This window comes from Gymnogyps californianus, chromosome 2 (genome assembly GCF_018139145.2).
Source record: "Gymnogyps californianus isolate 813 chromosome 2, ASM1813914v2, whole genome shotgun sequence".
In the NCBI taxonomy this organism is placed as follows: Eukaryota; Metazoa; Chordata; class Aves; order Accipitriformes; family Cathartidae; genus Gymnogyps; species Gymnogyps californianus.
Window position 1 is genome coordinate 117178057 of NC_059472.1, and position 14879 is coordinate 117192935.

At 54.0% G+C, this 14879-nt stretch overlaps 1 protein-coding gene and 2 long non-coding RNA genes across 7 annotated transcripts in view; 2 read left to right on the plus strand and 1 right to left on the minus strand.

Moving 5' to 3' along the window:
- The first annotated feature begins 5399 nt into the window (after positions 1-5399).
- Positions 5400-14879, plus strand: part of LOC127013855 (uncharacterized) — a 98838-nt gene continuing 89358 nt past the window's right edge. The window contains exons 1-2 of one of the 2 annotated variants that reach the window (XR_007766125.1): positions 5400-5439; positions 6137-9016. This is a non-coding gene — a long non-coding RNA (uncharacterized LOC127013855). Of the gene's footprint in view, positions 5440-6136; positions 9017-14879 lie in introns of those variants that run through there. The other variant, XR_007766124.1, reaches the window with a different exon arrangement.
- The window catches only part of LOC127013850 (cartilage-associated protein-like), a 26236-nt gene continuing 24010 nt past the window's right edge, over positions 12654-14879 (minus strand). For 2 of the 4 annotated variants that reach the window (XM_050892897.1, XM_050892896.1), the window contains exon 3: positions 12654-12956. In XM_050892897.1, the coding sequence (XP_050748854.1) occupies positions 12654-12956 (303 nt within the window). Of the gene's footprint in view, positions 12957-13337; positions 13459-13583; positions 13679-14296; positions 14532-14879 lie in introns of those variants that run through there. The other 2 variants (XM_050892894.1, XM_050892895.1) reach the window with 2 other exon arrangements.
- Positions 13704-14879, plus strand: part of LOC127013856 (uncharacterized) — a 65672-nt gene continuing 64496 nt past the window's right edge. The window contains exon 1 of the long non-coding RNA XR_007766126.1: positions 13704-14325. This is a non-coding gene — a long non-coding RNA (uncharacterized LOC127013856). The remainder of the gene's footprint in view (positions 14326-14879) is intronic.

Below are 14879 nucleotides of genomic sequence, written 5' to 3' on the forward strand. Positions count from 1 at the left end.
ATGAGGACACAGAGCTCTGCCGCGCTCCTCAGCTGCTCCTCCACAAGGCATTCCCTTGCTCTTGCCACTGGCCTTGCTGGTTCCTCTCAGCTCCTGAGCAGCTGGCCTCTCTTCCCTGACGGCTGAAGCAGGACTCCCATCCATCAGACGGGCTTTGAAGGGGGCCCCGCCAGCAGCTGCCCTTGCAGCGCAGAACCTCCAGCAGCCTCCTCCAGCCTCCACTCTTCCTCCCTCCAACTCACTCCACCGCCTCCTCAAGGACTTCCTCTCGCATGGCTGCGGGCTGCCTGCCGGGCAGCCTGGCCGCGGCACGTGGGACCGTGCCCCCTTTTCTCCTGCCCCGGGGCATTGGGACTGCTGCGTTGCCGGGTGCTGGCACTGTGACACGGGGGGGACGGGGCCCCCATGCGCAGCCCCGCCCGCCGCCCCTCCGCCCAGCACCCTTCGCAGGAAGCCCTTTGGGCTGCTGGCCCCGACGCACTCCCCGGGCCCAGGGGGCCCAGGGGGCTGGCCCTGCCCTTGCTGGCCATGCCCTGGGCACAGCTGAAGCCACCTGGCAATGGCCGTGGCATCACATTACTCAGGAGGCTCTTCAGCTCCAAAGGAACTCCCTTTGCTTTCTTTTCAAGGAAGAAAAGAAGCGACGAAAAGCAATCCCCTAGCACACGCTTGCTAATTCATCGCTCTGCAAAACTGCTGCAACGACTGACGAAAGCTGCCAGCCTATGTCCATGCACTTCAAGAATCACAACCTTTTGATGCCACCTCTGTGTCAAGAGACAGGCCCTCGCACGTGTCCACACGGGGGTCTGATGGAGCAGCAGGCAGCCTGAGGCTAGAGATGCATTCCCTTGCCAGGAGTGCCCCTTCTCCACAGGGCTCCTTGGAAAAAGACAGCCTGTCAGGAGCAAGGACTTCAAACCGTAGCTCATTTCCCACCTCAAATCTGGGCTTTGAGTCATGCTTGAAAACGCACCGGCAGCCAGTGCACGTTAAGACCATGCTTGCCTCTTTGCAAAGGGCCCTGCAAGGCAAAGGGATGCTGAAATACCCCGTCCGCAAACAAGGAGCTCTAGCTGGACTGCTTGCATTCCCACGGAGTGCTGTATCTGGCAACAATCCAGACTGGAAGGCTCAAATGCCTCGACAATTGCACTGACTGCCACATCAAGAAAGACAGGTCACGTTGTTTTAGAATAGAATAGAATAGAGTACACTATTTCAGTTGAAAAGGGACCTACCATGATCATCTAGTCCAATTGCTTGACCAATTCAAAGGTGACTGAGTCAAAGGGTGTTATTGAGGGCATTGTCCAAATGCCTCTTAAACACTGACAGGCTTGGGGCATTGACCACCTCTCTAGGAAGCCTGTTCCAGTGTTTGACCACCCTCTCGGTAAAGAAATGCATCCTAATGTCCAGTCTAAAGCTCCCCTGGTGCACCTGTGAACTATTCCCACACGTCCTATCACTGGATACCAAGGAGAACAGATCAGCACCTCCCTCTCCACTTCCCCTCCTCAGGAAGCTGTAGAGAGCAGTGAGGTCCCCCCTTAGTCTCCTTTTCTTTAAAGCAGACAAGCCCAAAGTCCTTAGCCACTCCTCATAGGACATTCCTTCCAGCCCTTTTACCAGCTTGCTTGCCCTCCTCTGGACACATTCAAGGACCTTTGCATCCTTCTTAAATTGTGGACCCAGAACTGCACACAATATTCATAGTGAGGCTGCACCAATGCTGAATACAGCAGGATAATCACCTCTTTTGATCGGCTGGTTATGCTGTGTTTGATGCACCCCAGGATGCGGTTTGCCCTCTTGGCTGCCAGGGCACGCTGCTGACTCATACTCAGCTTGCTGTCGACCAGCACCCCCAGATCTCTTTCTGCAGGGCTGCTCTCCTCTCCCAAGTTATGCCTGTGCCCAGCATTGCTCTGTCCTAGGTGCGGAATCCAGCATTGTGACTTGTTAAATTTCATGCCATTAATGATTGCCCAATGCTCCAACCTATCTCGATCCCTCTGCAAGGCCTCCTGTCCCTCAAGAGAGTCAACAGCACCTCCCAGTTTGGTATCATCAGCAAACTTGCCAATGGTGCGTTCAACTCCTGCATCCAGATCGTTGATAAATATATTGAACAGAGCTGGCCCTCGAATTGAACCCCGAGGAACACCGCCGGTGACCGGTCGCCAGCCAGATGTAGCCCCGTTCACTGCCACCCTTTGAGCTCTGCCCTTCAACCAGTTCTTCACCCAGCGCACCGTGAACCCGCTCATCCTTAGTTGGACAACTTGTCCAGAAGGATGCTGTGAGGGATGGTGTCCAAAGCCTTCCTAAAATCCTGAAAAACTACATTCACTGCCTTCCCTTCATCCACGAGGCAGGTGACCCTATCATAGAAGGATATCAAATTAGTTAACCAGGACTTTCCTTTTGTGAACCCATGTTGATTGTGCCTGATGATTGCATTATTCTTTAAATGCCTTTCAATAGTACTCGGTATAATCTTCTCCATCATTTTTCCAGGAACTGAGGTTAGACTAACAGGTCTGTAGTTCCCTGGGTCTTCCCTCACGCCCTTTTTGTAGATGAGAGTAACATTGGCTAGCTTCCAGTCAGCAGGGACCTCCCCAGACTCCCAAGACCTTTGGCAGATGATAGAGAGGGCTCCTGCCTTAACATCCGCTAGCTCCTTCAGTACTCTGGGATGAATCCCGTCAGGCCGCATGGACTTGTGAACATTCAGCTGATACAGCTGGTCCCTTACAATTTCAGTGTCCACAAATGGAAAGTCACTGTTCCCACCTTCGTAGTCCTCCAACTCAGGGGACTGGGCAGCCCAAGGCCTGTCAGTATTATTAAAGACTGAGGCAAAAAACGCATGGAATGCCTCTGCTTTTTCTTCATCCCTATTAGTCAGAGGACCGTCTTCAACAAGGATTGGTCCAATGTTTTCTTTAGACCTCCTCTTGCTATTAACATACTTAAAAAAGGCCTTCTTGTTATCTGAAACAACACTGGCCAGTTTCAACTCTAATTGAGCTTTGGCCTTTCGTGTCTTCTCCCTGCATAAACAAACCACGGCTCTGTACTCGTCCTGCGAAGCCTGACCTTACTTCCAGAGATCATACAGTTTCTTTTTCCTCCCGAGCTCCACGAGGAGTTCCCTGTTCAGCCAAGCTGGTCTCCTGCCCCGCTTGCTTGACTTAGGACACAGTGGAATTGCCTGCTCCTGTGCTTCTAAACGGTGGTTCTTAAAGACTGACCAGCACTCGTGGACTCCTAAGCCCTCACAAGCAGATTCCCAAGCTACTCTGTTAAATAGCTCCCTGAAGAGCTTAATGTTTGCTCTCCTGAAGCCCAGGGTAGCAACTCTGCTGTCCTTTTTTCTCTTTACACTGAAAAGTTTAAACTCAACCATTTCATGATCACTGTGGCCAAGACAGCCGCCTACCATCACATCCCCCACGAGTGCTTCTCTATTCATGATTAGCAAGTCTAGGAGGGCATCTTTCCTCGTTGGCTCACTGAGTACCTGTGATAAGAAGTTACCTCTTACAAGCTTCAAGAATTTCCAAGACGTGCTCGTCACAGCAGTATGATATTCCCAGTTGATATCTGGGAAGTTTAAATCTCCCATAAGGACAAGGGCTACCGATCCAGAAATTTCTCCTAATTGCCTATAGAATAACTCGTCGGTGCGCTCTTTGTGGCTGGTACTCGAATACATGCAATTCTATTATGTGCTTCATTTCACCGAGGTCTGTCATGGTTTAACCCCAGCCAGCAACTAAGCACCACACAGCCGCTCCCTCCCTCCCTCCTAGTGGGATGGGGGAGAGAATAGGAAGGCTAAAAGTGAGAAAACCCGTAGGTTGAGAGAAAGACAGTTTAGGAGGTAAAGCAAAAGCCGTGCACGCAAGCAAAGCAAAGCAAGGAATTCCTTCCCGACTTCCCATGGGCAGGCAGGTGTTCAGCCTTCTCCAGGGAAGCGGGGCTCGCTCACGTGTAACGGTTACTTGGGAAGACAAATGCCGTCACTCCGAACGTCCCCCCTTCCTCCTTCTGCTTCCCCCAGCTTTATATTGCTGAGCATGATGTCATATGGTATGGAATATCCCTTTGGTCAGTTGCCTGCATCCCCAGCTGTCCTGTCTGTGTCCCCTCCCAGCTTCTTGTGCACCCTCAGCCTCCTTGCTGGTGGGGAGGGGTGAGAAGCAGAAAAGGCCTTGACTCTGTGTAAGCACTGCTCAGCGATAACGAAAACATCCCTGGGTTAATGTAGAAAGGGAAGTTGTTGCGTGTGGTGTTGGAGCCGGGTTTAAAGGCAGCGAATGGCGTGGGTGTGGTGGTGTGCGTGTGGGTAGCGTTGGTGTTTTGTGCGGGGAGGTTTGGTTGGTTGTGTGTGTGTAATTTGGGGAAAGGAGGGAATGTTTTGGGAGGCAAGGGCGGTGCTAGAAGTAAGAGAGAGGAAGAGTGAGGAAGGTAAGGGTCCGGGTCCGGGTCCGGGTCCGGGTCCGGGTCCGGGTCCGGGGTGGGGGTGATGTGGGTGTTCGGGGGAAGGCATTGGGTCCCCGTGGCGGGGAGGGTGTGGGCGTGGGTGGGGGCAAGGTGGTGTTGGGGCAAGCGGGTCCGGGTCGGGCAGGACGGGGGGGCTAAGAGCGGCGCTGGCGGGAGCAGCGGCTGGGGCCGGTGTGGCTCACCCGGCCCTACGGTGTCTCTATGGGGAAGCTAAGCAGGGGCGGTCCCGGTTAGGACCGGGATGGGTGACCGCCAGGCGCCCTTTTGCCTCTGCCCCTTTCCGTTGATGGGTGTGTCCCCCCTTCACTCTCTTGCCCTGGCCTTTCCTCCTCCTCCTCCTCAAGCCTCCTCGCGCACCATCTGCAAATTGGCCGCCTGGGTGCAAAGGGGGGTCGGGCCATCTCCCACCTCCTTTTTGGCCCGCCGGCCTCGCGCTCTAGCAGCCTCAGCGCCTCTGGGCCCGGCCCGTCCCCTGGGAGACGCATCTTCCACCTCCCTGGGCTGGGCTGGCTGGAGGGGTGCGGGGCCTTTCTGCCCAGCCAAGGTGGCGGGGGGGCTTCCTTCGTCCCCTCGGAGGAGCTGGGGCAAGTCCCCGGCCCTGGGCCGGCTGGAGCGTGGGGTGTCCTGGGAGGTGGCGGGAGGCGACGGCAGGAGCAGGCAGGCAGGCAGGGCACTGCTGGCAGAGCGCCAGTGCTGCGGGTGCGGGTGGGAAGGAGGGATGCCCGTGCTGCGCCCGGCAGTTTCCCGGGCAGGGAGCGGGGCCCGGCCCGGCGGGGCAGTCAGCTCATGGCGCCGTGTCAGGGGACGGCGGGTTGAGGAGAGCCCGCTCCGCCGCCGCCTCCTCCTGCCTGCCCGCTGCCGCCCGTCATGCTGCGGCTCCTGCTCCCGCTGGCCGGCTTGGCGGCACTCCTCCGGGCGGCGGTGAGTCCCCTCGCCTCCCCCTCCCCTAAGGGCACCCGCTCCGCGGCGGCGTGGTGCTTCGTTGCTGGCTGGGGTGAAAGCACGACACACTCCCCCCCCGCGGAGGGGAAGAGAAGCGGAAAAGGGCGAAAAACCCGTGGGGTGAGAGGGAGACAGTTTAGTGAGGTAAAGCAAAAGCCGCACACGCAAGCAAAGCAAAGCAGCAAGCAAGGAATTGGTTCCCGACTTCCCAGGGGCAGGCAGGTGTTCAGCCTTCTCCAGGAAAGCAGGGCTCCCTCACTTGTAGCGGTTACTTGGGAAGACAAATGCCGTCACTCCAAACGTCCCCCCTTCCTCCTTCTTCCTCCAGCTTTTTATTGCTGAGCGTGACGTCATATGGTATGGACTAGTGCCTTGGTCAGCTGGGGTCAGCCGTCCCAGCTGTGTCCCCTCCCAGCTTTCTTGCTGACACCCCACAGCCTGGCTCGCTGAAATGACCAGACCCATCTTTTACAGGAGCAATGGAGTCCCCAGACACAGCAGTGTTCAATTCCAGCCAGCACTTAAAGCCAGAGACGCAAGTTCCTCCCTGAAGCGATCCCATGCCATGAGGACAGCTGGCTTCCAAACACAACTCATTGCTCAGGGATAAATACGTACCTAGTGCAATCGCCAACTACTTGCGCTTAACGTTTTTTGCTCCATCTCCTTTCTGCAGGAAGAACCTCGGAGGCAGAATCTCTCTCCCTGGAGCAAGAGCGCAGTTCAGCCCAGGCAGCGCAAGTCAATTTGAATTTTCTTATCGCAAGAACAGAATATTTGTAAGGCGCGCACACGGCCGTGATGACATCATGCAGTAACTCCTACCCTTCCTTCTCGCCACTAGTGCTGGGAATTGTCCTTTCCTTCCAAGGAGGAAGAGGAAGGACGAGAGCAAGTGCCAATCACAGCTGAGCACGGACGCTGTCCTCTTGACAGTGGCTTGGGGGTTATCCTGATGTCAGGGCTCTGACCCGCTGGGGAAGAAAGCCTCTGTTTCTTGCTTTACCACCTGTGATTTGACCTTCCCTCCTTACCTGCTGTCCTAGGCACCTGCCTGCTTTGCCCAAGAGTAAAGCCTGGCTTGAGGAACAGCCTGCAAGAGCTATTTTGTGTCAGCTGTACCGGGGGATACCAGTTCCCCACTGGGAGAAACTGTGGAGCTGCTCAGGTATCCACGTATTTCACCAAAGTTTCCCCTCACCAACATGTCTGCTGGCTTTAGGACAAAAAGTTGGGCTGGTTTTCCTCCTAGCGACTTGGAAATTCTGTCGCATTTTTCATGTTTTTAAGTTGGTGGAGAAAACATGGCAGGCGTTCTCCACACCAGTAGCGTCAACAGCAGTGAGCCCAGAGCACCGGAGAAATGACTTGTTTCTTTCGCTACCAAAGAGCATAGGAAGTGTGCATGCGCCGTTTTGACAGCAATCAAAAGGTTGGTATCTGTTTTTCTTTGCAACGCAACGGCTTTTTTTTTGAAGCTACACATTCAAGAAAAAGAAATCTTACCTGCTAGCAAGGCTCTGCTGTAGGAAAGATGAAAAATGGGCAACAGAAACTTGTCGTATTTAGGCGAAAGGAGAGACGTATGACCAGCGATGCACAAAGCAGATTTTGAAGGCAGGCTGACCACTGAGCCTCAAAGGCGGCCAAACTGCTATTGAAAGGATGGTCAGGAGACCTGTCTGGAGAACTATGGCTACCTGGATGGAGTAGTCGTTATGCCTTACACATCTGTTTTATTCTGACACACAACTTCCGTGTTCATGGAAGAACTCTGTGTTCTGATTTTCTGACAGCCCTCCTTTATGTTCCTGGGATAAAAAAAAAAAAAAGGAAAGCAGAATTCAAGCAGTTTTCCGGGAATCTAATGAACTCGTATTGGCCTAAACTGAGCAGGGGGCACCATGCGCATTTCCCACTGCAAACTGAGGAACGGGACTTGGGTAGCCAATCCCACGGATAAACTGAAACGCACTTTTGGAACATCTTCCCTTCCTGTTTCCTAACCACTCGCCTGCGATGGAGAGAGAGAAGTCTTTAAAATCTTTGCTCTCTCGGGAGCCTTCACAGGCGGCTGTACAGTCATCGTAGGCTTTGAAGAAATCGGGAGGAGCCAGTTCCGTGCCCGAGATGGACGTTCGCCAGTTGTCACCGTTGCACGCTCTCACGGCCCTGAGAAAGAGATCCTGTAAAATCGGCAGGAATGAAAAGCAGCAGTAAGTGATCTGTGGAAAGCTGTGTGCAAAATCAAATCCAGTAAAGGATCTCTCTGCATTTCCGGATCCCGTCTGGATATAGAAGCTGTTATCCAGTTCATATGAGGACAACAACTACAGGTGGCTGATGGATTTTACCAGGTATTTCCGAGAGCGCAGAGGAGGTAATTCCATTTCAGCACAACAGAAGAGCCTGCTGGACCAAAGTAACAGCGGGAGCCTAAAGCACAGGTTTTGACAGGGCTTTTTAATGGAGTCTTAACACCGCATGTCCGAGTTCTTGTAAGTTGTGCCGCTACAGCACTCGTGCATTTGAGTAACTCTGTGCACCTGCTTAGCTCCACTAGTTACCTGCATGTAGTAGCTTTCAGGTATGCCGCTGTCTGTGATGTACTGTGACTCATTTATGGAACAGTGAAAAGCACGAGAGGTGAGAATTCCTGAACGCATCGAGGCGGCAGAACAGAGATGACTGAGGAAGACAGCAAGAGGGAAAGGAGAGTGAGAACACGTAAGCAACTGAGATCCTTGAATCTCACAGAAGAGGAGGAGTAAGAGAACAGTTCCAAAAGACCAGACTCTGAATAAAAAGCATACCTCATCAGGCTTTGTCTCCAAGTCTTTCGTATGCTCCTGTTGTGGTTTAACCCCAGCCGGCAACTAAGCACCACGCAGCCGCTCGCTCACTCTCACTGCCCCCCCGGTGGGAGGGGGAAGAGCATTGGAAGAGTAAAAGTGCGAAAAACCCGGGGGGTGAGAGGAAGACAGTTTAGTAGGTAAAGCAAAAGCCGCACGCGCAAGCAAAGCAAAGCAAAGCAAAGCAAGGAATTGGTTCCCGACTTCCCATGGGCAGGCAGGTGTTCAGGTGTTTTATTTTTTTACTTCTGTGTGCATGCATTTCTATTTTTTATTTTATATAGAGACACACACGTATTTTTATAAACTACCTGGTATATATACACCTATTTGGGAAGAGTGAGAGAGAAAGAAAAAGTCTGAAGCACTTGTGAAATGTTAAAACACATGCCTAAGTAAACTCAGTGGCTACGAGAAAGCTCCCTCCAGAGGAGCAAGCGGCGGCACAGAAACATCTACTCCCAGAACGCAAGATGTAGCCAAATTGCCCTGGGGAAGCCGCCTGATAAGAGCTCAGAGCTGGACTGCCATCTGCTAGGAAAGACTACACAAACAGCGGACACTAAAGGCAAACCCACCAAACTGCACCCCACAAACCTACTGCAAAGGGGATTGAAAACCAGTGGAAAGGGAGAGGGAGGAGGGATTTCTCCAGTTTCCCTCTCCCATTCCTACCTGCCCGTTCCTTAAGTGTCTCCGAAACAGTAAGTAGGAATGATTTTTGCTGTGATGCGTAGATTGCCAACTTTGTCCATACCACACGGGGGGGAAAGAATCGGTCAAGTATGTAAGACAAGAACTGGAAACATTGGTGGTGATGTGATTTTGGTATGCGTCTATGGCTTTGAGAATGGGAGGAGTGCCTGCCCAGCGTGTTATTGAAACGTCCTGTCCCCTGCCTGACAGGTTGCGTTGTGTGTGTGTGTGTGCAGAGGCTTTAATGTAGAAAGGGAAGTTGTTGCGTGTGGTGCTGGAGCCGGGTTTAAAGGCAGCGAATGGCGTGGGTGTGGTGGTGTGCGTGTGGGTAGCGTTGGTGTTTTGTGCGGGGAGGTTTGGTTGGTTGTGTGTGTGTAATTTGGGGAAAGGAGGGAATGTTTTTGGGAGGCAAGGGCGGTGCTAGAAGTAAGAGAGAGGAAGAGTGAGGAAGGTAAGGGTCCGGGTCCGGGTCCGGGTCCGGGTCCGGGTCCGGGGTGGGGGTGATGTGGGTGTTCGGGGGAAGGCATTGGGTCCCCGTGGCGGGGAGGGTGTGGGCGTGGGTGGGGGCAAGGTGGTGTTGGGGCAAGCGGGTCCGGGGGCGGGCGGGGCGGGGGGGCTAAGAGCGGCGCTGGGGGGAGGGGTGTCGGGGGCCGGTGTGGCGTCACCCGGCCCTCAGGTGTCTGCCGAGGGAAGCTAAGCAGGGGCGGCCCCGGTTAGGACCGGGATGGGCGACCGCCCGCAGACACCTTTTGGCTCTGCCCCTTTTCTTCCGCTTTGGGGGTCCCCGCCCTTCACTCTCTTGCCCTGGCCTTCCTCCTCCTCCTCCTCAAGCCTCCTCGCGCACCATCTGCAAATTGGCCCCTGGGTGCAAAGGGGGGTCGGGCCATCTCCCACCTCCTTTTTGGCCCGCCGGCCTCGCGCTCTAGCAGCCTCAGCGCCTCTGGGCCCGGCCCGTCCCCTGGGAGACGCATCTTCCACCTCCCTGGGCTGGGCTGGCTGGAGGGGTGCGGGGCCTTTCTGCCCAGCCAAGGTGGCGGGGGGGGCTTCCTTCGTCCCCTCGGAGGAGCTGGGGCAAGTCCCCGGCCCTGGGCCGGCTGGAGCGTGGGGTGTCCTGGGAGGTGGCGGGAGGCGACGGCAGGAGCAGGCAGGCAGGCAGGGCACTGCTGGCAGAGCGCCAGTGCTGCGGGTGCCGGCGGGAAGGAGGGATGCCCGTGCTGCGCCGGGCAGTTTCCCGGGCAGGGAGCGGGGCGGAGCAGGCCCGGCCCGGCGGGGCAGTCAGCTGTGGGCGCCGTGTCAGGGGACGGCGGGTTGAGGAGAGCCCGCTGCCGCCCGTCATGCTGCGGCTCCCGCTGGCCGGCTTGGCGGCACTCCTCCGGGCGGCGGTGAGTCCCCTCGCCTCCCCCTGCCCTCAGGGCACCCGCTCCGCGGCGGCGCCGGGGGGGCTGCGCCGTGCGGCCCCGTGGCCGCCCGCCCGGCGGCCCCGAGCTGTGAGGGGCGCGGGGGGCCGCCGGGCGGGCATGGCTCCCGGCTGGTAGGGGGCCTCCTCCCGCCCCCGGAGGAAGACGATTAACTTGGGGCCATTTCGAATTCAGGAGCGGTTCGGGGGTGGTGTTACTTAGGGCGCAGGTGCTGGGCCTGCGGCTGCGCCGAGAGGGGAGATGCCGGGGCAGGGGCGGCGGCGGCGGCGGCGGCGGCCCGGCTCCTTCTCCTGAGCGGTCCTGCCCGCTCCCGGCCAGGCCGGCCGCCGCGCTGGGCCCTCGCCGTTTTGGCTAGCAACTAGATGGTGCTAGTTGAATGATGCACAGGTGGTTCAAGCTGTGTGAAAAGTAGCACAGCCTCATGGGAGACCTTTATCAAAGGGAAGACTGGATGACAGCAAGTATGGTCTCTGAGGGGTGGGGTTATGGCTGAGACTGACGAAACTCTACAAAAGCTTGCTACAATAGGATAGGACTAGAGAAAACCTTCCATCAAAGAATTTCAAGCGTTCTCGGGGTATATGACGTTAGACAACACCACCGAACAGAAATATTTTAAAGCCTTTGTTTCCCTGTTAGCCACATTTGGCAGGTGAAAGCAAGTGATCTAAGCTGGTGCAGCAAGTCTCTGACCAAGGCAAAAGAACAGCAAAGGCCCCTTCCCCTGTTTTCATCTCTGACAACCCCTAACATGAAGAACACTGAAGCTAACTAAAAAATAACTGGCCAAATGAAATGACCAGGCCCATCTTTTACAGGAGCAATGGAGTCCCCAGACACAGCAGTGTTCAATTCCAGCCAGCACTTAAAGCCAGAGACGCAAGTTCCTCCCTGAAGCGATCCCATGCCATGAGGACAGCTGGCTTCCAAACACAACTCATTGCTCAGGGATAAATACGTACCTAGTGCAATCGCCAACTACTTGCGCTTAACGTTTTTTGCTCCATCTCCTTTCTGCAGGAAGAACCTCGGAGGCAGAATCTCTCTCCCTGGAGCAAGAGCGCAGTTCAGCCCAGGCAGCGCAAGTCAATTTGAATTTTCTTATCGCAAGAACAGAATATTTGTAAGGCGCGCACACGGCCGTGATGACATCATGCAGTAACTCCTACCCTTCCTTCTCGCCACTAGTGCTGGGAATTGTCCTTTCCTTCCAAGGAGGAAGAGGAAGGACGAGAGCAAGTGCCAATCACAGCTGAGCACGGACGCTGTCCTCTTGACAGTGGCTTGGGGGTTATCCTGATGTCAGGGCTCTGACCCGCTGGGGAAGAAAGCCTCTGTTTCTTGCTTTACCACCTGTGATTTGACCTTCCCTCCTTACCTGCTGTCCTAGGCACCTGCCTGCTTTGCCCAAGAGTAAAGCCTGGCTTGAGGAACAGCCTGCAAGAGCTATTTTGTGTCAGCTGTACCGGGGGATACCAGTTCCCCACTGGGAGAAACTGTGGAGCTGCTCAGGTATCCACGTATTTCACCAAAGTTTCCCCTCACCAACATGTCTGCTGGCTTTAGGACAAAAAGTTGGGCTGGTTTTCCTCCTAGCGACTTGGAAATTCTGTCGCATTTTTCGTGTTTTTAAGTTGGTGGAGAAAACATGGCAGGCGTTCTCCACACCAGTAGCGTCAACAGCAGTGAGCCCAGAGCACCGGAGAAATGACTTGTTGCTTTCGCTACCAAAGAGCATAGGAAGTGTGCATGCGCCGTTTTGACAGCAATCAAAAGGTTGGTATCTGTTTTTCTTTGCAACGCAACGGCTTTTTTTTTGAAGCTACACATTCAAGAAAAAGAAATCTTACCTGCTAGCAAGGCTCTGCTGTAGGAAAGATGAAAAATGGGCAACAGAAACTTGTCGTATTTAGGCGAAAGGAGAGACGTATGACCAGCGATGCACAAAGCAGATTTTGAAGGCAGGCTGACCACTGAGCCTCAAAGGCGGCCAAACTGCTATTGAAAGGATGGTCAGGAGACCTGTCTGGAGAACTATGGCTACCTGGATGGAGTAGTCGTTATGCCTTACACATCTGTTTTATTCTGACACACAACTTCCGTGTTCATGGAAGAACTCTCTGTTCTGATTTTCTGACAGCCCTCCTTTATGTTCCTGGGATAAAAAAAAAAAAAAGGAAAGCAGAATTCAAGCAGTTTTCCGGGAATCTAATGAACTCGTATTGGCCTAAACTGAGCAGGGGGCACCATGCGCATTTCCCACTGCAAACTGAGGAACGGGACTTGGGTAGCCAATCCCACGGATAAACTGAAACGCACTTTTGGAACATCTTCCCTTCCTGTTTCCTAACCACTCGCCTGCGATGGAGAGAGAGAAGTCTTTAAAATCTTTGCTCTCTCGGGAGCCTTCACAGGCGGCTGTACAGTCATCGTAGGCTTTGAAGAAATCGGGAGGAGCCAGTTCCGTGCCCGAGATGGACGTTCGCCAGTTGTCACCGTTGCACGCTCTCACGGCCCTGAGAAAGAGATCCTGTAAAATCGGCAGGAATGAAAAGCAGCAGTAAGTGATCTGTGGAAAGCTGTGTGCAAAATCAAATCCAGTAAAGGATCTCTCTGCATTTCCGGATCCCGTCTGGATATAGAAGCTGTTATCCAGTTCATATGAGGACAACAACTACAGGTGGCTGATGGATTTTACCAGGTATTTCCGAGAGCGCAGAGGAGGTAATTCCATTTCAGCACAACAGAAGAGCCTGCTGGACCAAAGTAACAGCGGGAGCCTAAAGCACAGGTTTTGACAGGGCTTTTTAATGGAGTCTTAACACCGCATGTCCGAGTTCTTGTAAGTTGTGCCGCTACAGCACTCGTGCATTTGAGTAACTCTGTGCACCTGCTTAGCTCCACTAGTTACCTGCATGTAGTAGCTTTCAGGTATGCCGCTGTCTGTGATGTACTGTGACTCATTTATGGAACAGTGAAAAGCACGAGAGGTGAGAATTCCTGAACGCATCGAGGCGGCAGAACAGAGATGACTGAGGAAGACAGCAAGAGGGAAAGGAGAGTGAGAACACGTAAGCAACTGAGATCCTTGAATCTCACAGAAGAGGAGGAGTAAGAGAACAGTTCCAAAAGACCAGACTCTGAATAAAAAGCATACCTCATCAGGCTTTGTCTCCAAGTCTTTCGTATGCTCCTGTTGTGGTTTAACCCCAGCCGGCAACTAAGCACCACGCAGCCGCTCGCTCACTCTCACTGCCCCCCCGGTGGGAGGGGAAGAGCATTGGAAGAGTAAAAGTGCGAAAAACCCGGGGGGTGAGAGGAAGACAGTTTAGTAGGTAAAGCAAAAGCCGCACGCGCAAGCAAAGCAAAGCAAAGCAAAGCAAGGAATTGGTTCCCGACTTCCCATGGGCAGGCAGGTGTTCAGGTGTTTTATTTTTTTACTTCTGTGTGCATGCATTTCTATTTTTTATTTTATATAGAGACACACACGTATTTTTATAAACTACCTGGTATATATACACCTATTTGGGAAGAGTGAGAGAGAAAGAAAAAGTCTGAAGCACTTGTGAAATGTTAAAACACATGCCTAAGTAAACTCAGTGGCTACGAGAAAGCTCCCTCCAGAGGAGCAAGCGGCGGCACAGAAACATCTACTCCCAGAACGCAAGATGTAGCCAAATTGCCCTGGGGAAGCCGCCTGATAAGAGCTCAGAGCTGGACTGCCATCTGCTAGGAAAGACTACACAAACAGCGGACACTAAAGGCAAACCCACCAAACTGCACCCCACAAACCTACTGCAAAGGGGATTGAAAACCAGTGGAAAGGGAGAGGGAGGAGGGATTTCTCCAGTTTCCCTCTCCCATTCCTACCTGCCCGTTCCTTAAGTGTCTCCGAAACAGTAAGTAGGAATGATTTTTGCTGTGATGCGTAGATTGCCAACTTTGTCCATACCACACGGGGGGGAAAGAATCGGTCAAGTATGTAAGACAAGAACTGGAAACATTGGTGGTGATGTGATTTTGGTATGCGTCTATGGCTTTGAGAATGCGAGGAGTGCCTGCCCAGCGTGTTATTGAAACGTCCTGTCCCCTGCCTGACAGGTTGCGTTGTGTGTGTGTGTGCAGAGGCTTTAATGTAGAAAGGGAAGTTGTTGCGTGTGGTGCTGGAGCCGGGTTTAAAGGCAGCGAATGGCGTGGGTGTGGTGGTGTGCGTGTGGGTAGCGTTGGTGTTTTGTGCGGGGAGGTTTGGTTGGTTGTGTGTGTGTAATTTGGGGAAAGGAGGGAATGTTTTTGGGAGGCAAGGGCGGTGCTAGAAGTAAGAGAGAGGAAGAGTGAGGAAGGTAAGGGTCCGGGTCCGGGTCCGGGTCCGGGTCCGGGGGGTGATGTGGGTGTTCGGGGAAGGCATTGGTCCCCGTTGCGGGAGGTGTGGCGTGGTGGGGCAAGTGGTGTGGGC